Source organism: Pundamilia nyererei, unplaced genomic scaffold, assembly GCF_000239375.1.
Source record: "Pundamilia nyererei isolate P.nyererei 1_Seehausen unplaced genomic scaffold, PunNye1.0 scaffold00092, whole genome shotgun sequence".
In the NCBI taxonomy this organism is placed as follows: Eukaryota; Metazoa; Chordata; class Actinopteri; order Cichliformes; family Cichlidae; genus Pundamilia; species Pundamilia nyererei.
Window position 1 is genome coordinate 1,027,942 of NW_005187493.1, and position 22,446 is coordinate 1,050,387.

Sequence of the window (22,446 nt, forward strand, 5' to 3'; positions counted from 1 at the left end):
AAAATGATTATCTGTAGTAAAAAAATAAATAAATAGGGACTGTCTAATGAGTAAAATAAATGTAGTTGCATTAAAGGCAAAATATTTCCCCAGGATTTTCCCAAGAGATTTTAGAAACAAGCTAATAGCATATTGCATATTTAGCTTAAACTAAAATTACATAAATACATCGTATTTTTTATGTTTATAAAAAAATACGAGAACAAATATCTGACCAAAATTTACATTACTAACATTACTACTATTAACATTACGTCAAAGACAGCCAAAGGAAAAAAAACACTTAAATCACGTTTCTTTAACTTTTCTCGCGATGTTCTGGGAGCTTTGCTGTATACAATCCCAGCTGCTATCTAAGCTAAAGCTAAATTAGCTGCTACTTATTGATTGCAATGTAGTCAAGTTCACCCCAAGTATCAGTGAAGGGGCTTCACGGGTGGTTGGGATATGGAGTTAAGAAATATCAAGGACCAGGTAGTAAATACAGCTTTTTCTGAACTTAACATTAAATAACTTGCCGGTTCTCACAACTGCAATCAGCTGGCTAGTCATGTTAGCGGCGTGACGAGCAAAGTTTTCTGCAAGGATGGCTAATGTCACAGACTCCTCACCCCGTAAAGATACATGTAGTTTAAGCTGGAGTTTCTGTAGAGTTAGATGTCTAATGCATTAATTTAGCAATGTACTTAGAAACCGTATCATTATGACCATTGGTATTCCTGTAAATACAGTTGAAAACCCACAAAAATTATTGTAAATATACACATCACATATATTTTTCGTTTGTACAGTGGTTAGATTTGATTAGTCCACACTTAATTATGTGCCACTGCATTCTGAATATTCCCAGTAGTAAGAAAATGGATGTGTGGGTGGACGTGCTTGAGACAGTTCAGTTTGTTTTTCTTTAGTGACATAAGTGACAAATTAAAATGCTTGTTGTTTTTTCTTCGGTTGTCTTTGAAGCAGGCTTCATAAGTCTAATTAGACTTTTTATGAAAGTCAACTGAGTCATTGTAATGTTTCCTGTACAGTGCATAACAAATTTATTACACCAACTGTCATAAAAACAAGAAAACACAGGTATCTTAATCAAAAACTAATGATGTGCTTTACAATTTTTTTCAGCTTTTTTGTAAAAAAGTAAATTTGAAACTTTGTGGGTAACCACATTACTTATATTTTAGCGTTAAAAATATAGCTTTGATGAAAGAGGTTGTGCATGTATATATTTATGTCCCTGTAGTTTTTGATTTTCATGTTGAATTGGTCCTATATGTATGTCTACAAAAAAGTTGTTTGATTTACCTGTACTAATTTTTCTTTCAGTCCCCATTGGTCCAGGCCATATTCAGCCGGAACACAGAAGATGTGACATTTTTACTGAACCACAAAGAAGATGTCAACTCACTGGTAGTGTTACTCAGTTTTAATTCAGGAGTTGTGTTACAAATTACAACATGCTGAAGGCTACTTGCGATTGCACATTAAATTTGTATTTAGACTATAATTTTATATATTTTTTTAAATCTCAGGACCAAGAACAAAGCACACCACTACATGCTGCTGCTTATATGGGCGATGTCATTGTTATGGACCTACTTATTAGTTCAGGTAAAAGACAAAAAGAATTGTGTGGTTGTAAGAACAAAATATTTGTTGTAATGACTGATATAAATTAGTCGTATGCAAAAGAACTGTAATAGCTCAAAACTGCACAAGCAATAAAGCATAGTTTTGCTTTTTTGTGCTCTCTTACAGGTGCAAATGTCAACGCCAAGGACCAGGGGTTGCTGACTCCTTTACACCGAGCAGCTGCCTCAAGAAATGAAGTAAATTACTATTGTCAAATGGATTTTAAAAAGTCAGTGACAGTTAGCTCTTAATGTTAGACTTATCCTTTTATTTTGTTTTTCCTGTCAGAGGGCTGTGGAGCTATTGCTGAAACACAAAGTAGAGGTTAATGCACGGGACAAGTTCTGGCATACACCCCTGCACATGGCAGCTGCAAACTGGGCTACAGGTTGTGCCAAAGCCCTGATACCACATGTTTGCAGCCTGGATGTAACTGACAAGTCAGGAAGGACACCGCTACATCATGCAGCGCACAGTGGTCATGGGGAGGTAAGCTGAAGAGTCTTCTTACTGACGTTTAACTATTTTAAAACTATTAAAAGCTATCTTTTTATTTGGTGTTTTTTAATAGGTAACATTTATGATATTTTATATTATTATATATAACATTTTACATTGATTTCCATTAGGAAAGTGAATGATACGTTTCTGGGGTTTGGGTAATTGTTGCAGCACGTTTAAAAAAAATTACCTGTTAGGTTGTATTCATCAGCATAGATGAGTTTACATAGATGAAGTGGCTACATCCTGATATTGTGCCTTTAACAGATGGTGAACGTGTTCCTGCGTAAAGGTGCAAATGCATGTGCCAAGGACAAGAAGGAAAGGCAAGCAGTCCACTGGGCTGCATCCCTCGGTGAGTAGAGACGCTCCTAACAGACACAAATGTATCTTGAATTAAATTTTCTTTTATGAGTTTTAAAGAATAACAGAAGTCTTCTAGTAACTAACAGTATGTACAAACTGGAAGGGATTGGCCTTGACCTTAACAGTGGGATGCTTTTGGGATAAAATAACACTTTCTGTTGTCATCACCAGTGTATGTTTTGTGCTTGGCTGAAAACATAATTGTAAGTGTGCAAGAGTCCTTTAACAGAAAGGAGAGGTAAGATGTTTAAATGTGAGATATTTTAAATCTTTATACAGTAGTTTCTATATGTTGACAATACACACCACACTTGTAACAATCATAGTTTCTAAGTTACAAGTCTTTCTGTCAACTTTCGACCAGTAAATTATTCAGTTGACCTTGAAGTTTTATCAGAATTCATTCAAAACTTTTCTTGTTTATAGACAAGATAACACACATGCATTCAAATGCTACCAAACACATAACCAGTGTATTCAAATGAGACCAGCTGTTTGCCAGACTGTGTGCCGTTTAATCCAGCTGTGTAACTAGCAAGTGTTGAGATGTACTAGCGTCACAAATATTTGTAGTAAATATGAATCTCTCGCTCTTGTTTTTTTTTCTTTTTTTTTCTAAGGACATTTGGAGGTTGTGAAGCTGCTGTTGTCTCACAGTGGAGACGTGATGTGCAAAGACAAGCGTGGTTACACTCCACTCCACGTTGCAGCTGCCGGCGGACATTTAGACGTAGTCAAATATCTGCTGAGACTGGGGGTGGAGGTAAAGTCTACTGTGGTTGGGATACATTGCTTTTCTCACAATATATCCTCCGAAGAACCGAAGACAAAAAAAGTATCTTTCAGTTTAACTTTTTGTTGTGATTTGCTGCCTCTTTGGCGCTAAAAGAGGCCATGAGATGTCAATGAAAAGCCCAGGATGTCCTCTGTTCAGCACATCAGGACTTAGTAGGTTAGCTTAAATAAATCAAAAGATAATCAAAACAAATTTCCATTACTTAGGAATAAAAGAATAAGCTGGATCTCAGGAGGATATAGTTGGTATTTTTTTAATGTTTGGTTTATTATGTGCAGGACAAAAAGTTTGAAATATGCTTAAGCTTTCTGCTGAGTTTCTTTTTCAGAATTAAGATATTGAGACACTTTCTGCTCAATTTTAAACCCCAAACCAGACAGTCAGTGGTAATAAATGGTTTGATAAAAGGTGAGGCATAAATAACTTGTCTTGTGTGGAACTCCAGGATTGGCTTTATGTTGTTTTCCAGGCTGTACCAACACTTATGCTGCTGCATTGTGAGTGAATCCAAAATAGATGCATAAATTCAGTACTTGCCCCCTTCCTGATTTCCTTTTTTTTCTTTGCACATATGTCACGCTTACATGTTTCAGATCATCAAATTTTTTAATTAGACAGAATTAAACCGAAATAACCAAGGTAAATACAAAATGTAGTTTTTAAATAATGATTTCATTTATGAAGAAACAAAAAACTATTCAAACCTACCTGGCCCTGTTTGAAAAAGTTAATGCCCGCCCTTGTTGCACTATGAAATAACTGAATAATCATGTTTTTTTGGAAAGCTGAGTTCAAGTTCATTACTGCACCCAGACCTAATTAGTGCCAGACCCACTGAATCAAGTCACTTAAATGGAACCTGTCTGACAAAGTGAAACAGGCTAAAAGATCTCAAAAAGAAAGGCATCATGCAGCGAGCTAAAGAAACTCAACAACTGATGACAAGTCTGGAAAGAGTTAACATTTCCATTTTTAGCCATTTATAAATGGCTATAATAGTGTTTTTCACACAGGGATTTAGATTTGGATACCTTTCCGCTTAATAAATGAAATCATAATTTAAAGACTGCAGTTTGTATTTACTCAGGTTATCTGTCTAATATTACATTTTTTGATGATCTGAAATATGAAATCTGGAAGGGGGCAAATACTTCTTTACATTTTTTATTTCTTTTTTAAAACCTCACATATAATGATCTACGTTAGCTGCCCACTGATATAATCTGCAGTATTTCTTGGGCATATGGCTCTTGTTATTTACAGCAAACTGTTTTATACTCCATTGGTTTATGTATTTGTCTATATATTTTGATATCTGCTTCCAGATTGATGAGCCCAACATTTTTGGGAACACAGCGCTCCACATGGCCTGTCACACTGGGCAAGACACTGTGGCCACTGAACTGGTGAACAGTGGCGCCAGCATCAACCAACCCAACTACAACGGCAACACACCATTACATCTGGCAGCTGCCTCCTCCAGCGGGGTGTTGTGTCTTGAGCTCCTAGTCAACAATGGTGCTGATGTCAACGTACAGGTTAAAAGGATGATAAATAAGAAAATAATCATCTATTGGTTGAGGGGATAATTGGCTGGAAGACTGAATGTTTTCTTTTTGTCTAATAAACAGAATAAGAAAGACATGAGCCCTTTACATATGGCTGCAATGCACGGACGCTTCACTGGCTCGCAGATTCTCATCCAAAATGGTAGCAAAGTGTAAAATTTTGTGTAATGTGACTGATAATGAAAAGGGTTCTTAAAATATCTAAGCTCGAGAGACACCTATCCACGCATTTTTTTCCCCTCCCACTTACACAGGGGGAGAGATCGATTGTGTTGACAGTAATGGAAACGCTCCTCTTCATGTTGCTGCCAGACATGGTCAGGAGCTGCTGGTCAGTACTCTGCTGACAAACGGTGCTGATAAAGGCAGGTAGGTCTGTGAGTCATTGATCAGTTGTATAAAATGTATTCAAAATTATGACATCCTTGCCTCCTCGCAACCCCCTTGCAGTGACTCTGTCGCTGTCAAGTAGCTTTCCAACTTGGCACATACTTACCAAACGTAACAATGTCATCATCTCTGCAGACAGGGAATTAATGGGATGCTTCCACTGCATTTGGCGGCGCTCTACGGCTTTCCAGACTGTTGTCGCAAGTTACTGTCTAACGGTGAGAATCTGTTTTGAGTCACCCCGTTTCAGAATCACATTTCTTTCTTGTTACATTTTAATTACTAACACCAGCTCGTTTCTGTTGTTCGTCTTTGTTCAGGCCAGTTTTACAACATGGCGCCAATGCTGACGAATGACCAAAGTGTGGGGTTCGACATAAACATGTTAGATGATCATGGAAGGACGTGCCTGCATGCAGCTGCATCTGGAGGGTGAGTGGTGCAGACTCCAAGTAAATGCTTTTAATAGCTGGCACAATTTTGTCCTCGTGCACTTGTAAATAGAAGTCTGAATTATAAGTGCATATCATACTATTGTAAAGATCGTAATGCCAATTATTTGTTGTGTTGTTTTCCGAGTCATAAGGTTTGAGGCAGAAATAAATCAACAGAAAATGAGCTTAAATGATAAACTTCAGAAATATTTGTGAGCTATGCACTGCACTTGTGAGACACTTGGTTCTCAGTTGAAGTCTTTATTTTTTTTATTTTGCAGGAATGTCGAGTGTGTTAATTTGCTGTTAAGCAGCGGTGCTGAGCTGGATATAAAAGACAATTTGGGAAGGTAAGCAGTCCTGAATGGCTGGAGGTAAGAACTGAACTTTGGTGTTACCTGATGTGTCCTGTTTTGCTTTGCAGATCTCCTCTGCACTACGCTGCAGCAAATGGGAACAGCCAGTGCACCATCTCCCTGGTGAGAGCTGGTGCAGATGTCAATGAGCTGGATCTGACGGGCTGCAACCCCCTGCACTATGCTGCTGCTTCACACACCTTCTCTGGGTAAGAGTCTTTACTGACATTTTAAATTTGCACATTTCACTCAACAACATGAAAGCATGGATCCATCCTACCTTGTATAAATCGTTCAGGCTGCTGATGGTGGTGTAACGTGTGGCAGAATTTTCTTGACTCGCTTTGGACCATTTTGCACCAATTAATATTTTTTAAACACCACAGCCTACATGAGTATAGCTCCTGACGATGTTTACAGTATACTCATCTTCTGATGGCTCCTTCCAGCAAGATAACACAATCTGTGACAAAGCTTGAAATCTGGTTTCCTGAACATGACAATGAGTTCACTGCACTCAGACGACTTCCAGTAAAGCACCTTTGGAGTGTGGTGGAACGAGAGATGCTCACTGTGGATGTGCAGGCGACAAATCAGCAGCAACTGTGTGATGCTGTTATGGACCAATATGAGGAATGTTTCCGGCACCTTGTTGAAGTAGCTTAAAAAGTGCTCATCTTTTTTTCCACAGAGGGGGTCCAAACTCAGACGTCAACGTGGAAAAGCAACATGAAGCCTCTCTGTAAGTCACATACGTCACATTTATATATTATACTGTTTGTGCTTTACCATGCAGAATCTAGAGTAATTATCATTTTAAATTAAAATTACACAGACAATTGGAGGTAGTTTGGGTAACTTTTAGTAATGTTCTTTATCAGGAATTATTTAAAGAGTTGATAGGAACAAAATCAGAGGACAGAAAAATGACTTTAATGGAACTTGACGTTAGTTCATAAAGACACAGACTTGTACATTAACGTACATTAAACTCTTGTAAAGTTTAAGTGTTGAGACTGTGAACTTGTTTCGTTCAGGTGTTTAGACTACTTGCTTGACAACGGGGCGAACCCAACTCTGAAGAACAGCAAGGGATACAGTGCCGTTCACTACGCAGCTGCTTATGGGAACAAACAGCATTTAGAGCTGGTCAGTGGTGTCTTCTCCTTTTTCATTTAGTTCATACATTTTCTTTTTAACTGACTGCAATCTGGACCTATTTGGAATTCTGTTACTTTTCCAGCTCTTGGAAATTTCTTTCAACTGTCTTGAGGAGGCTGAAAGTAATGTTCCAGTCAGCCCTTTGCACTTAGCTGTGAGTATAAAGTAAAAACCTTGAAAATTATGCAACTAGCAGAGGTCCTGCTAGTTTACATGCTTTCAACTGTATTGTCTTCATGCATTTTGTCACTGCAGGCATATTTTGGCCACTGTGAAGCTCTGCGTTTGCTTTGTGAGACATTAGTGAGTCTGGATGTGCGGGACATTGAAGGCCAAACTGCCCTCCACCTCGCTGCTCAGAAGGGCTTCTCCCCATGTGTAGAAGTACTGTTGAAACATCAAGCCTCCTACACACTGAAGGAGCACAAGCACAAGTGGACAGCTCTTCACACTGCAGGTGTGTGCATCTCAGTACATATTTGTGCCCATACAATAATGCTTAAGTGTGTTTATCTTGTATTTTTTAGTGCCCCATTGATGGATTTGGGTTGATTTTGTTCTGAAAGTAAACAATGCAGCTTTTTGGTTAAGATTTGTTTTTTCTTTTAAACTTATGTTTTTACCTTTGTGTCCCTTCTGCTCAAGCAGCTGCTGAGGGCCAAGTGGACTGTATCCTCCTGTTAGTTAACATGGAACAAAGTGCTGACATCATTGACAGCCCAGACACACAGGGACAGTGAGTCACTTTGCATCTTTTAATTTCTGTTCCGTGTATTTATTTATTTATTAGTCACGTAAACATGGTTATTTGTGGGCGATTTTAATTATTTATTGTGACATGACACTTATAAAGTAAATAGTCTTCAGCAGTGTGTGCCATGGTCCAACCAGATTTAATTTTCATTAAACTGATACTGATTGCGTGATAACAAGGTAAGCGCAGAAAGGAACAGATTTTATCAGACATTAAAGCAACGGCTGTGTATATTGATAATAAATTGTCTTTTAAGGTAGTAAAATAAAATAAGAAGATAAACAATTAAGTATTGAACATCTACGAGAAACTGCAAAAGGATGCAAATAACCATGAGGGATTTATGCTTCTGTGAAAAGCTGAAGCAAAAGTCATCGTGTCATGCAGTCTGAGGCTATTGTGATTGGCCTGTTTCTTACTGTCAATTCCTCCTGTGCATTTCTGGCTACTTTTTATGCAAAAACTACTGGAAGATATGTGAGGGAATGTAAAAAGAAGTGAAAAACTCGAGTGTCAAATATGATTAGCTTTCGTTGAAAAAACAAAAAACCACGGGAACACAATGTGTCTGAGTGTGTTCGCTCAGACACCATATGAGCGAAAATAACTTGAACTCCAATTTTGAAAACACAACTTTCTTTCTTTTTTTAATTTTTATAAAGCTCTGACTTGTATTATGAGTATGAGTCTGTGGTCTGGAAGAGAGTCCTGTAACTCTGTCTGCAAAATATAGTATATAATGACCAATGTTGGGCAATTAATTATATAGTTACTTCTTCAAAAAAGTTACTGAGTTTTGCAAACAACAGTTTTTTTTGCAGCTGTTTACCCAAAAATGCTGCCAAGGCATTTTTAAAAAAATAAACATTTCAAACTGTTTACAGAACAATCAGCTGTTCTGCATCAAATCTGATGCCACACAAATTATTTGTGCCACTCCAAAAAATTATTTCTATCCCATAAAGGAGAACAACAGGCTGATACCTGCAGGCCTGACAACAGGAGATGTATCACTTCTGTAACACCTGTAGCACTCAGCAGTCGCCTCATTGTTCTGTTGTTTTTCTGGTGTTGTTTTTGCTCACAGGCGGAGAGCGCTTTCAAGCGTTTTCCTTATAAGATGCCGTTTTTACTGTTTCTTCCCGCAGTAAATATAAACAACGATAGTATTCAGGAAGAAAACCAAACATTGCAGATATTTTTATCATAACTCTGGTTTTACGTGGCCTATCAACACAATTTAAAAACTGGTATAAAGTCCACACTTTTTCCGTCAATTGTTCTGTCAGTCCTGCTCACATCTCCAATGGTTGTACACGTCATTAACGTGGCTTCACTCCTCATCAGCCGCTTTGCTAGCTAAAACACCGGTGTCGGCACATAAGGACGCTGTCATAGCCTGTCAACGACGTTGATTAGCTGCGTATATACGAATGTGAATCGCGTTATTGGCTGGACTATGGGATAAGGTGGTATCGTTGTAATCCCATACTGGAGCAGCCAGTCACTCACTGACTAACACTGCAAAACAGAATTGTTAAAGTATTCATTTCAATTCAGGTTAGATTTTTTTTTGTGCGCAACGCAGATTTTCTGTGCGCAGAGACCGTGCCAGCAGTGCGCAATTGCGCACGTGCGCAGCTTAGAGGGAACATTGATCCCCACAAGGAGTGAAGACCTGTGAGGAGAAAATAGTCCCAGTATTGTGTTAGTTTTTATTGGGCTGGCACTGATTATAAAACAGCCTCTTAGGTTCTACAAAGATTCACCACATGAGTCTTAGGCTACGTTCACACTGCAGGTCTCAATGCTCAATTCCAATTTTTTTGATCAAATACGATATTTTTGTCTGCTTGTTCACACTACAAATAAAATGCGACAGCAAACGCGCTCTAGTGTGAGCCCTCAAAGCGGCCCGCATGCACAAAAGAAGACGTCACACACAACGCGCTCTGTTTAGACCCAGAGCAAACTATATTGTTTGACTGATGGCCGTTAATATAAAGACTTCGGACTTTACGTTTCCCAATTTTTGCTTTAAGTTATTTTGTTATTTACATAATAATGTAAATAACCTAATAATTATCCTTATTGCTGTTTTAGAGGAGCGGTGTTTCAAAGGATAGTTGCAGATTTCTGTCAGAATCTGCAGATTATACAGTATAAATAAAATGTTCATGTTTCTCCAGCATTGTCTTCCCAACAGTTTCACTGACATCTACACAGGAAGCGTTCACGATGTCATCTCGGGCGCTTCTCCGGAGCTGATAATTGGCGTCTGTCTTGTGTCAGTGACGTAAAAGACGGATTTAATGCGACTTGACCATTCAAACAGCAGTCGCTTTCTAAAACATCGGATATGTATCGGATTCAGTACCACATACGAAAGTGACCCAGATCGGATTTGTGCCGTTCACACTGTCACACCATGATCGGATTTGGATCGCATAGGGTCAAAAAAAATGGGATTTGATTCGCTTTTGCCTGCAGTGTGAACGTAGCCTAAATCAGCAGATAGTTGAAGTGACAGAATCATGCCTACAACTGAATTCTGCTTGTTGTACAGGACGGCTCTCATGCTGGCAGCTCTCGGTTGCCACACCGACTGTGTCCACATACTGCTGGAGAAAAATGCAAAGCCTGATGCTGCAGACAAACAAGGCTTCACTGCTTTACACCGAGCTGTGAGTGTGTGCATGTCGCACGTCACTTCTTTTCATTGCACTCAATAATTATTGCAAATAGAAGATTATACCTTTACCACCACCCTCGTGCCTCCTGTCACATGATATCTTGTGTACTCATCCTGCAGGTCATAATGGGCAGTGAGGAGTGTGTGTCTGCTCTGCTGGAACATGGAGCTTCTGCTCTGTGCCGAGACTCTAGGGGGAGGACCCCGCTGCACCTCGCAGCATCCTGTGGTCACACGGAGCTGCTCCGCTCTTTGCTAAAGGCTGCAAAGAAAGCTGACCCTCTGGACTCCATGCTGGACTACAAAGGCTACACACCCACTCACTGGGCTGCCTACCATGGTGAGACATCAGAGCAGCACTTCATGTCAAATGAGCAGTTTATAATTAAGCCGTTTTAACACAATAGACCTGCCTGTTCATACATCATTTTTGTGTATCATGAGACACTGCGTTTTATTGTGCATTAAGTCATTTAAATAAAAATGTAAACATCAATTATGTCTCTATTTGTTTCCAACCTTTCTTAGGTCATGAAGGATGTTTATGCATTTTACTTGAAAACAAACTTTTTAGCATCCAGGAAGGAAGTCTCTTCACCCCATTGCACTGTGCTCTGTGAGTTATTATGAATTATTATTAGTTATTATTATTACACATGCTTTTTAGAAGTCAGATTAAATAAATTTAGTGTAGTTCTTCACATTTTAAACACCTCTGTTTGCCACATGCAGAGTTAAAGGGCACGAAGCTGCAGCAGACCTTCTAGTGAAGACTTTTGGCCCTCAAATTGTCAGCATTAGTGACGCCAAAGGAAGGTAGGTAACTTTCATTCAGACGGTTTCATACAACACAGCCAGCAGATGTCAGTAAAGTTAATGTAATAGTTTTAGGTTTATTTTACATGTGGCATTCATTTCCCAGCAGTCATAATACACTGCTCATATTATTTTTTATGATTGCTACTCATTTAAAAGTGGCCTAATTTGAGATGTACAGTGTGATTTATTTATTTTTTCTCTATATTACATAAACAGGCTCTACTCAGGCTACTACTAAAGCTACAAGTTATTTTGTATGATTCGGTTTTAATGGATTTTTAAAAAAATGTTTGCATCACCTTTCCCAAACTGGACAGTGTTTTCTCCTTCGTGGGCTGTGAACATTTCTGCTCATCTAGTATTTTGATGTGTTCCTTGCTTGAGTTCAGGACCCCACTGCATGCTGCTGCATATTCAGGGAACGTTGCTGGGCTGCAGCTGGTTCTGGCCCAGGGAGCACAGGTTAATGCTGTGGACCACTGTGGATGCTCTGCTCTGATGGTTGCTGCTGCCTGTGGACAGACCAGAGCTGTTGGTATGTGTGAAACAAGGAAGTCCTTTGAAATGTTTTTGTTTCTTTCTGCACCTGGAAACCTTTAAAAACTATCTAGACTATTTAGAGCTGGAGAGCTTCTTTTCTCACATCCCTCAGTGATGGTTTCTTTTAATAAACCACTTTGTTCCACTGTTGCACTGTCATGTGAAAACACCAACCAACAGCTTGAGGTGTAGTAGTCTGGGTTTGTTGATGTTTACTTCCTGTATTTCAGAGTTCTTGCTGAACAAGGCGACCCCAGACCTGACCCTGGTGGATTTCAATAACAACACAGCCCTTCACTTAGCCTGCAGCAAGGTCCCATACACACAAACAAATGGGTGCACTAAATGCATGCAGTGTCACACAAATAGTTGCATGAGTGTAGCAGGAGATCAGTTTAACATCCGTCACAGAAGGTGATTAGAAATGTAATGCATGAAAATCAAGTTTAATATGTATCATAACTGTTGTTTGTCGGCCTGTCTGGAGTATAATTCTGATTTAATTTGAATATATATGTATATATATATGAAACCTGCATATGCATGGCTCATAATACTAAGTACTTGTTTTGAATTTCAGTGAATAAAGCGGATGGTTTTAACAAAATTAACATGCTTTATTCTGCAGGGTCATGAGATGTGTGCCTTGTTAATCCTGGGAGAGATCACCGATTCCTCACTCATAAATGCAAGAAACAACGCTCTCCAAATGTGAGTTGTCTTGACGTAGCAGTCAGCTGATCTCCATAAACAGTTATCTGCAGAGACACAAGAAGGTTTCTGGTTTCTGTTTGTTGTCCAAGTATTATTGGCTGGCCACACTGGAAGCCCAGAAACATATAATCATGGTAAAAAGAAAATACACCTTCCCTGACAAAATAAAAAAATAGTCTTATCCTTAGCAGGTCTTCAAGCAGCAAAGTGCACTCTTACTACTTCCAGGTGCTGCTAATCAAATAAAATTGATTAACTGATTCTCAGCAAGCATGAGCAGCTCTATAAAAGTGAAGGTTTTGGCAGTTTTGCCAGTCTGGAGCATTCAGTTGTGTGTTAACACGATGTCATGCCTTGTTCTGCAGACAAAGAGAAAATGTGACAAATCTGAATGTCTGTTCTGAAAAACATAAATGTCACTGTAGTTTAATCTGTCCTCAGTGCACTGTAGTCAGACCTTTTATTCTCATGCAGGCCGCTTCACATTGCAGCAAGGAAAGGTCTGGCGACTGTTGTGCAGGTGTTACTGAGCAGAGGAGCAGCAGTCATGGCTGTAGATGAGGAAGGTAGGTTGGGATTATATTTCTGTGATAAGAATACCAAAGCAGGTATGTTCAACCTGCAGAGGATTGTGTGGGTTACTGATTTGTCTTTTTATCCTCTGCAGGCCACACGCCAGCTCTGGCCTGTGCCCCGAACAAAAACGTAGCAGAGTGTCTGGCCCTCATCCTTTCCACCATGAAGCCTTTCCCTCCCAGAGAGGCTGGTCCTAACACAGCCTCCCACTTCAGCCCCATCCTGAAGAACTGCACTATCGCTGCCTCCTGCGGGGCCAGTGGAAACCTGTGCCATGCCTGAGCACAGGACCAAATTCACACTGTCAGTCAGTGTTAGCCTGTAAGCCACTTTTGTGACAAAAATGCAGCTTCATCCCAGCGTAACCCAAAGTCACCATGAACACCTGTGGTCATGCATAGCTTTTTGTCTCTCGTGTCATGCCATTTCTATACATGACAGCATATGCTTGCTCGCCAGTAGCATAAAACCTAGTCTTACTCTAATATTAGCTTTCACATTATTCTCTCTATTAAGAGTATAGTTATTTTAATGAAGTACTAATCTTTAGATATGAATGGAAGGTTTAAAATAAGCACACAACACAAGCCTCCCCACCTGAACCTCATCCACTATCAGTATTTACTTTTATTTAAGCAACATAATCTCAAAACTCCATGTTTGTCTTCAGTTGATACGAGTGCACAGATGCTCAGGTGTTTAGTGTCTGTGTGTGTGCGTGTGTGTGTGTTTGGCTTAGTTTTCATATTACTAGATGCTGCTTCTAAATATAAATATTTTAATATATCTAACAGGTGCTGTAAACCTTTTATGCAATTAATAGCACTATTTTCTTATCCTACGCACGGTGTAGCAAACACTACACTGATAAAAAGCCACCTATTATTCTGATATTATCATGATTTAAAACTTCAGTTAGCCTACCAGCCATAAGCATGTTTATAGTTTAAATGAGAATTTAACAACTTTAGTGTATATAGCACTCTTAAAATGAAGTTAACCTTGAAAATCCCAAATTATTGGATTAACCTCAGGTCAGTGTGTACTGTAATCCCGGTGCAATAACAAGCACTGCTCAGACTGGATGTTACATACTGGTATAAACTATGAGTATATCAGTTCAATAATCCAGACAGAGAAATGTCAAATAAATAATCAACGCATTAGTTGCTGTGAACACTTTAAATACATTTAAAAAATTTCACAAGGCTTTAAATGTCGAGTAGAAATGGTAATTGTTGAATTAATTTCGAGTCCCAAAGCATCTTTGAATTATTTTTTTCTCATAAACGTTTAAAGACCCAAAGATGATTATAATCTATCACAAACACACACATTTGAGAAGTTGGAATTAACAGATACCCAGCTTGTTTTTTGTTTGTTTTAATGACATGCTGTATTATCAAAATTCGTGTTTGATTTAATCAGTAAAGCATGAACAGTTAGGTGAGTTATAAGGGGTTTTGTTTTTTTCTATACAAGATCTCAGTGGGGAAGAAACCCAGAGTCACAGCACGTGTTCAGGAGCTAGCGCTGATCTGTTCCTGTTAAACATTTGCAAACTTTTGTCATTGTTATAAAGAAAATTGGTGACCACAAATTAATTTAGATACATAAAATTATCTGTGCTGCTACAAACAAGCCTCACTGCCTCTCTCTTTAAAGATCAAACTTTTTATAAATAGTGTTGTGCATCAAATGTTTGCCTTTTTTTTTAAGTCGAAGTCAAAGGCCAGACCTGCAGCTCAGCAGATGCCATTTATCCAAAAGATATTTTCTTCCTAGTTATAGCCGCTGTGTTATCTTAAAATGCCTTTAAACTATTTGCACTCTGACATCAAAGTTTACATTTTAATGAGGGCATCCTTCCTAGGGTTATGGTGTTGTGTTTGGATTAAAATAGGGAGAAAAAAATCTGTTAGGCATTTCTAAACACAATGTGTAATGAAATGTTGTGAATAACTTCAGGAATTGCCCTGTTGCAGCGTTTCATGTGAGCAAACTGTGTCTTCCGTACAAGTTACTCAAATTTGAGGATGTCACAGCTTGAAAGTGTGGTTTGGTTGTGGCTGGCATTCATAATAGGCCGGAATAAATGAATCACCACCATCTGAAGAAGTCTTGCTGTCTTTATTTTATTATTTCAAAATCTTATTAGAGTTTGATAAACGGAAGCACCGATCTGGGCTCATCATCTTGTCTGCACCCTTGTGTTCTTCCTTAGAGATAATGCCCGCTGTGTAAGGAAACAGATTTTTGTGCTGGCTCGATTCATTTTTGTCAACGAAACTTTGAATACATCAGATTAGATTTATATGAAAATCTTTTTAATTTTGGTTTTCAGTTCAGTGAGTTTCTTGAATGAATTTGCTTGTTACCCTTTTATTGTATTAAATATTACTTTTAGTTTTGTTTATTTGTTATAGCCTGATCTTTAGCTAATCTGGAGCTGTGTGTTACACTATTCCTCTCTCATACCAACCCTCTAAATGGTCTCCATGAATCTTGTATTTAGAGCCAAAATTTGAAATTTGTGATTAAGTCGAAATGTTATGATACCTAGTGGGACATTTTGAGGTAACTCAAATAAAATTTTGACCTGTGGATGGCCAAAAAAAAAACAAAAGTGGGGGAAACACGCTTCCTTCATTTCCTGGATTATTTATTTAGTTTATTTTATAGGACTAAATTGTTCAAAGAAAAATCGTTTTGGTTTAGCTTTTGTTATTATTACTACTACATTAACTTTGGTGTAAATCACTACAGTCTGCTCTTATATTGTTCCACCTGGTGCCTGGAGGTCGATAAAAATCGCAGCACGTCACTAAAGCCTGTCCTCACCCGGCTGCCGTCGCCGGTCCGGGGTGTCCGTCGCCGTCCACTTGAGCACCTTCAGTCACCAAAATGGCGAATGTGGTGCTGGAGTTTAAGGTTTCTGCCGGTGATTCAGAGCCACAGAGTCGCCCTGTCCTGATCATCGGGCAGCACACCAACCTGCAGCAGGTCAGCTGGAGCCAGATCAAAGGAAAACTCCAGCCGGTCGTTAGCAAAGAGGTAATCTTATAAATGATAACAAAAGCTCGGTACCGGCTAATGTTAGCGTCACGCTAAGCAAAAGTTAGCAAAAGCTAGCACAGCTAAGTTATTTCATGACACAGCTAGCGAAAAAGAGTCCAAAGGGCAAAGCTATAACGGTGTCAGTGTAGGCTACTTAGTAAGCTAAGAGCTACAATAGTCAAGAGATGTTTGCGGTCTTATTTGTTTTAGGGTTTTTTTTTCCATTATCATTATTATTGTCATAATCACAATTATTATTAGTATGACCGTAGAAGTAAATCTCACAACACCAGTAATTCGTATTTTGCTTACTTCCACGGTTGCCCGGCTGTCACATAACTCCTGGATGATTGTAGGTTAGAAAAGCAGTACTTAAACCCAGACAGTGGTCATTAACCTGTCTCCGAATAGGATTTTGCAACTGGAGCATTGACGAGGTTAAAGTCCCAGTCTTCAGTATCCAGATAACTAATGCCGTACTACTGCAGCATATCGCATATGTGTAAACTTATTTTCAACATAATCGACATACTGTCGATGGAGTTTGTCCAACGTGCTCCTGGTGAGTGATTAGATCACTGGTGGTGGATTTGGTGGGCAGACTAATACGCTCAGAGTCATTGAGTGTGACAGTTTTCCAATCAGCGTCGGACTGTTTGTGTACAATGATTTGCTGAGACACTGTTGGCCTGCTCCATGAAGCGCTCTGATTATTCTGAGCATGTGTATGTACCTTCTAAGGCGATAAGTGTGAAAGCATCTGGAAACATTGTGACACTAGGAATTTTTCAAACCCAGTATCTCAAATTCCCATCACCTACTGGTTCACTTGCCTCTGATTTTAATCTGGTGGAAGCACTGTGTACATACTGCTGACTGGTTATAGTCTTTCCAAAACATTCCCAAAACCGCTTTGTAGATTCCTGTCATAAACATCTGGAATAACATATTTAATATTAATAGTGGATTATTATTACATCATCAGAGATTGTTGATTTCCCAGACTGCTTGTACTTAGTTTACAAAGAGTAAAAGAATTAGAGGATTTAACAAAAAATGTTTTTCAAAGCTTTAACATCTTTGTGGTGAGTCAGAAATGTCAATTTTTCCTCATGTTTTCTCAGATCTGGCAGGCAGCTCTGAGTGCTTTAAACCCAAACCCCACGGACAGCTGCCCCCTGTACCTCAACTATGCCACAGTGGCCGCCATTCCCTCAAGGGTCAGCAGGCACAACAGCCCGTCTTCTGCCCACTTTGTGTCCCGCCTGGTCCGTTCCTGCCTTCCCGGAGGGAATAACCGCTGCATTGTGGTCAGTATTTTCAATCAGAATTGTTTCCTGTTTGTTCTTCGGGGAAGTCAGAGGTTACTTTAAGCTACAGAACAAATCTGTTCTTTATAGATGCCCGCTTTCTGTGCCATGGGACTTCTGGGAGTCCCATGGCACTCAAATCTGGGTCATCCAGTGGTGAGGTTGTTTGCTTCACGAAGTGGCTAACACATCTGCTCTCCAGATGGTGTGTGAGCGTTCAGATGTGTTTGCATCCTGCTGTGCTATGGCCCGGGCCTTCCCCATCTTCTCTCGCCGCTCCGCATCCTCACGCAGAACTGAGAAGAAGCATGTGACCGTGGAGTTTGTGATTGTTGGGCAAGATGCCAATCCTCTGGAGGCTGCAGAGCTTGAGGTACTTTAAAGTTTTGGGTTTTAATTGTTAGTGCTGCTCATAATTGCCTTTTTTGTGTGTGTGGGTGGTCTGCCATCACTTAATGGCCTTTGTTTTTCATCCCATGTTCAGTGTCTTTCTAACGCTGCTGATGGAGTTCGACTGAGCGCTCGCATTGTGGACACTCCATGCAATGAGATGAACACAGATCACTTCTTAGATGTAAGTGAAAGTCTCTGATTTGCATAAACTTTGTTAACCTGTAACACGTTTCCATGAAAACGTTACCTGTTAAGCTTCTGTGTCCTCATTTCAGTTTGCCCATTCTCACATTAGGCTATAAAGTTAAGTCAAACTGTCGTCTATTTATTGATGTTAGTAACAGAAAGTGAATATCTTAAGATATTTGTTTACAATATCAGGAGTTAATTTCGCAAACCCATTGCATCACTTACATATCGACAATACTTTTTTATGTACACTTTAATACTTTTTAATTTTTAATTTAGAAGTAAGGAGGGTTGAAATCTGTTAAAACTAGTTTTAATATTTCTACTGCAGTTTTTCATCACAGCCATAAATTTCTGTTTCAGGAAATCAGGGCTGTGGGGAATGAACTTGGAATCACTCCAGTTATCATTCGTGGAGAGGAACTGAAACAAAAAGGGTTTGGAGGTACGACCTCTGCGCATGCCTGTGTGCTTTATTTTTAGCTTGAATTGTCACAGTTCTCCAGAATTGCTATGTCAAACTTTTTTGTTGAGTGTGCTTTAGCTAGAGAGACTCGTGGTGCAACTCTAATGGAAAGAAATGGTAAACAAGAAAGTCAGCTGCGCTGTTCACGGTGTCTGGTTTCAACTGAAGACGCCAACAATCTTCAACAAGCTTTAAAGCATGGAGAGAATTTAGAAAAAAAATCTAATACATTTCTTTTTACACCTCAAATACTAAACATGCATATATACAGGAAATACTTGGTTGAGATTTCCCTAGGGACACCAGAGTGATGGATTTTTGGGACTGATCCCTAGTAGCATATTTTGAAGCTAGGCTATATATTATTTTAGTGTTTTAGTATTACGTATAAGAGGCCGTAATGAAGTGCTAGCTAAAATATGATCCTAAAAGGACAAATCAGTGGCAGGCTGTCGTAGCAAAAATGCAATCAATGAAAATTTGACTTATTCTTTAAGGACTAAAATGGGCACCTATAGAAAACTGTGCCTGTAAGTCAAAACATGGGTCAAAGCTTAATTTGTGTAAAAGTCTGAACATTTCAGATCTTTGAAAATGCCCCCGTTACCTCTATGTCTTTGTTGTGCTGTAAATTTGTTTCTTCTCCCTTTTCTGGTTTACGTTCCCTTTTCTGAAGAAAAATGGGCAAATAGAAAGGTTAAAAATTGATCGCTGGATTTAATTTTCTAGAAGATTTTCAGAAACCTGCGGTGGTGTGTCAAAGCCACAGCAACTGGTCACAGTTATTCATCCATTTTCTTTCTTCACCCTCTCAGGTATTTATGGTGTTGGAAAGGCAGCAGAGCACCCTCCTGCGTTAGCGGTACTGAGTCACACTCCTGAAGGCGCTACCCAAACAATTGCATGGGTGGGCAAAGGAATTGTGTATGACACTGGTGGACTTAGCATTAAGGGAAAGGTATGCTTCTGTTTCCTGTGGAGATGATAACTAATCATCTATTTAGAAAAACAAACCTGCATGTCTCACTTGAGTATATTTTACAGTGTTACTGGGATAGCTGATAGGTGAGAGTTGTCTGTATATAGAAATATAATTTAACAGGAATAGAAAATTATGTTAATCAAGTGGAAAATGCAACAATATTTGGCTTAACTCATGTATTTCACCTTAACAGTGCACTGAGTCATGGTGTGTTAGCACAGAATTTGTTGTGTGTACCCCAAACATTAATCTTCACTGTGATCTTGTGGACCATGTTGCACCTCCAAAGTCTCTGTCTGCTGTAATCTCTTAAGTTTGACAACTTTCAGTAAGCTCATCCACTGTCTGGGCAGTCTGGATGATCCTGGAAACCTCCACGCTGATCTTTTAAATAAGCTCTAAGCCTATTCTCAGTAATCTGTTAGCAAGTAGCACCTTTTATATTCACTAGTTCAGCCAAAAAGCTTTTCTTACTGTAAATGAATTTATAGACAACTGGGTTGCTGTCCTGCTCACTGCAGAAGAGATCCATTACATGTAAATAAGTGTTGGTTTTTCCTTCTTCTAGACCACAATGCCAGGGATGAAAAGAGATTGTGGTGGAGCTGCTGCCGTTCTGGGAGCATTCAAGGCCACCATTAAACAGGTGAGATGACAGAAGGATCCCACATCAGCTCTCACAGCTGTCATTTGGGCCTCAGTCTCAAATGACTAATTGGGAAGTAGTTGCTGGCTGTTGCTAAACGAAGCCAGTCGTAAAGAGGCTGCTGCACTAAAAACCTCTTTTTGATTGTTTTGGCTGCTTGTATTTTTTTATTATTATTATTATTTTTCATATAAAGTATGTGCAACTGTGACAATCTGCTAGCAACATTGGCAGTTACAAGAAGTTTTAGGTGCAGCACTTTATACCAGCCTCTGTCTTCTGTTTGTTTCAGGGCTTTAAGGATAATCTCCATGCAGTGTTTTGCCTCGCAGAGAACTCAGTTGGACCCGCAGCCACGCGACCTGATGATATCCACATTCTCTATTCTGGAAAGTGAGACTTTTTTTTATTTATTTATTTTTAAGTAGTAATATATCATTTGCTTGGAAATTGATTTGACACACTTGGTATCAAATTACCTGTGTGGTTTGTATTCAATGTCTCTCTGCCATCAAGGTGTGACTGCACATAAACTGCGTCCGATATCATTTTCCACGCTAACTCGAGAGAAATGAATGTGGGCAGTGGTATAAAATGTCCATTCTCCCTTTAAAGGTCAGTGGAAATCAACAACACTGATGCAGAGGGCAGGCTGGTGCTGGCTGATGGAGTAGTGTATGCCAGCAAAGACCTGGCTGCTGATATTATTCTGGATATGGCTACACTGACAGGTGCACAGGTGGGTGACTCTCACTAAACCAACCACTGCAGGTGCCCAGATCAACACATTCTGTACTGTGAGGCAGGTGCTGCTTCATAGCTGAAGTCTCTTTGTTTCTGTTGCTCAGGGAATCTCCACAGGAAAGCACCACGCAGCTGTGATGACAAACAGTGAGCAGTGGGAAGCTGCAGTTGTGCGTGCGGGCCGCAGCAGCGGGGATCTCGCTCACCCTCTGGTCTACTGCCCCGAGCTGCACTTCAGCGAGTTCACCTCTGCTATGGCTGACATGAAGAACTCTGTGGCAGTAAGTGGCAAAATCCACACGCGTGGCAAGACACAATCCATATCAGACACGGAAGAATTTAAAATACAGGGATTTCACCACCTACTTCAAACAAGCTCAGTTTAGCTCGTTCATCTTGGTACTATCACATGGGTGGCTCAGGAATTTTGCACAGTATAAATTGCAATGAAATTTTTATTTTATTGTTGTGTAAATCATTATATATTCCTTAATGTATAATGTATGTGTATGTGTTAGTCCCGTAGGGAAATTACTCCTCTGCATTTAACCCATTCACCCAGTGAAGCAGTGGGCAGCCACCAGTGCAGCGCCCGGTGCTCAGGGTTACCTCCAGGTAGCCTTCAGTGAGCCGATCATGGGGCAACCACTTTACCTACTGAGCTATCTTTGCCCCCCATTAAGTCCTTTAATATTGACAAAATCTGGGAGATGTGCTTCCAGAAAGTGACCTGACACGGTTGGATGAAGAGACGTGACCTCACCATTTTTAAGTTTTTACAGCACATAAAACCACTGATCTCTGCTAAAGAGAAGAAAAGAAACAGAAGATTTTATGAGTTGTATGGTTTTGTGAATTTTGTGCAGACTTGTTATCGTCAGACTCGTCGATAACAAGTGTGACGATTTTCCAAAATATCCAAGCTTAGGGCGATCCGTGATAACTCGCTAACGGAGATTTCCCGCGTTAATGCGGTTATGGCGTTAACGTCATTTTAACAAAATTAACACTGACAGCATTAGTATTTTTTTTTTCAATGGCTGTTATAATTTATTCAGGCTTGGTTGCTGAGGTGCGTGTGTTTTGCATTGACAGGATCGGGAGAACGCGCAGAGCTCCTGTGCTGGCCTCTTTATTGCATCTCACCTGGGCTTCGATTGGCCCGGTGTCTGGGTCCATGTTGACATTGCCTCTCCTGTTCATGCTGTGAGTATCCCACGCTTCACTGTGTGGATGTGATTTTTAAAAAGCAAGCCTATGAACACATTTTTGTTAACTAAAATAAATCATTATGTTGTTCATGTTCATACATCACCAGCAATACAGTGCGGTGCACTTAAAACACCGCTGCAGCACG

General features: G+C 39.6%; 2 protein-coding genes across 2 annotated transcripts in view; both read left to right on the forward strand.

The window, feature by feature from the left end:
- The first annotated feature begins 326 nt into the window (after positions 1 to 326).
- ankrd52b (ankyrin repeat domain 52b) lies at positions 327 to 15,411 on the forward strand. The gene is made up of 28 exons (XM_005739504.1): positions 327 to 474; positions 1,330 to 1,413; positions 1,536 to 1,614; positions 1,762 to 1,832; positions 1,924 to 2,124; positions 2,404 to 2,491; positions 3,123 to 3,265; positions 4,624 to 4,836; positions 4,930 to 5,008; positions 5,121 to 5,235; positions 5,392 to 5,474; positions 5,577 to 5,688; positions 5,972 to 6,040; positions 6,115 to 6,255; positions 6,738 to 6,788; positions 7,084 to 7,195; positions 7,290 to 7,361; positions 7,463 to 7,664; positions 7,856 to 7,943; positions 10,528 to 10,645; positions 10,774 to 10,993; positions 11,182 to 11,269; positions 11,386 to 11,469; positions 11,862 to 12,007; positions 12,243 to 12,325; positions 12,641 to 12,723; positions 13,201 to 13,292; positions 13,394 to 15,411. Exons 1-28 carry the CDS (start codon positions 448 to 450, stop codon positions 13,582 to 13,584), a joined length of 3,135 nt encoding a protein of 1,044 aa, XP_005739561.1. The 5' UTR covers positions 327 to 447; the 3' UTR covers positions 13,585 to 15,411.
- Positions 15,412 to 16,121: 710 nt separating this feature from the next.
- Positions 16,122 to 22,446, forward strand: part of npepl1 (aminopeptidase like 1) — a 9,077-nt gene continuing 2,752 nt past the window's right edge. The window contains exons 1-11 of the mRNA XM_005739505.1: positions 16,122 to 16,356; positions 17,484 to 17,669; positions 17,872 to 18,042; positions 18,154 to 18,243; positions 18,615 to 18,696; positions 19,533 to 19,675; positions 20,268 to 20,345; positions 20,638 to 20,738; positions 20,961 to 21,084; positions 21,194 to 21,370; positions 22,185 to 22,295. Of these exons, the coding sequence (XP_005739562.1) occupies positions 16,207 to 16,356; positions 17,484 to 17,669; positions 17,872 to 18,042; positions 18,154 to 18,243; positions 18,615 to 18,696; positions 19,533 to 19,675; positions 20,268 to 20,345; positions 20,638 to 20,738; positions 20,961 to 21,084; positions 21,194 to 21,370; positions 22,185 to 22,295 (1,413 nt within the window). The 5' untranslated portion in view covers positions 16,122 to 16,206. The remainder of the gene's footprint in view (positions 16,357 to 17,483; positions 17,670 to 17,871; positions 18,043 to 18,153; positions 18,244 to 18,614; positions 18,697 to 19,532; positions 19,676 to 20,267; positions 20,346 to 20,637; positions 20,739 to 20,960; positions 21,085 to 21,193; positions 21,371 to 22,184; positions 22,296 to 22,446) is intronic.

Bases quoted from the DNA above. Each gene is read 5' to 3' on its own strand.
- ankrd52b (XM_005739504.1), top strand. From the start codon at position 448: ATGGAGTTAAGAAATATCAAGGACCAG. The intron at 1,414-1,535 runs GTAGTGTTACTC...TTTAAATCTCAG, and splicing joins AAGAAGATGTCAACTCACTG to GACCAAGAACAAAGCACACC. The intron at 12,724-13,200 runs GTGAGTTGTCTT...ATTCTCATGCAG, and splicing joins AGAAACAACGCTCTCCAAAT to GCCGCTTCACATTGCAGCAA.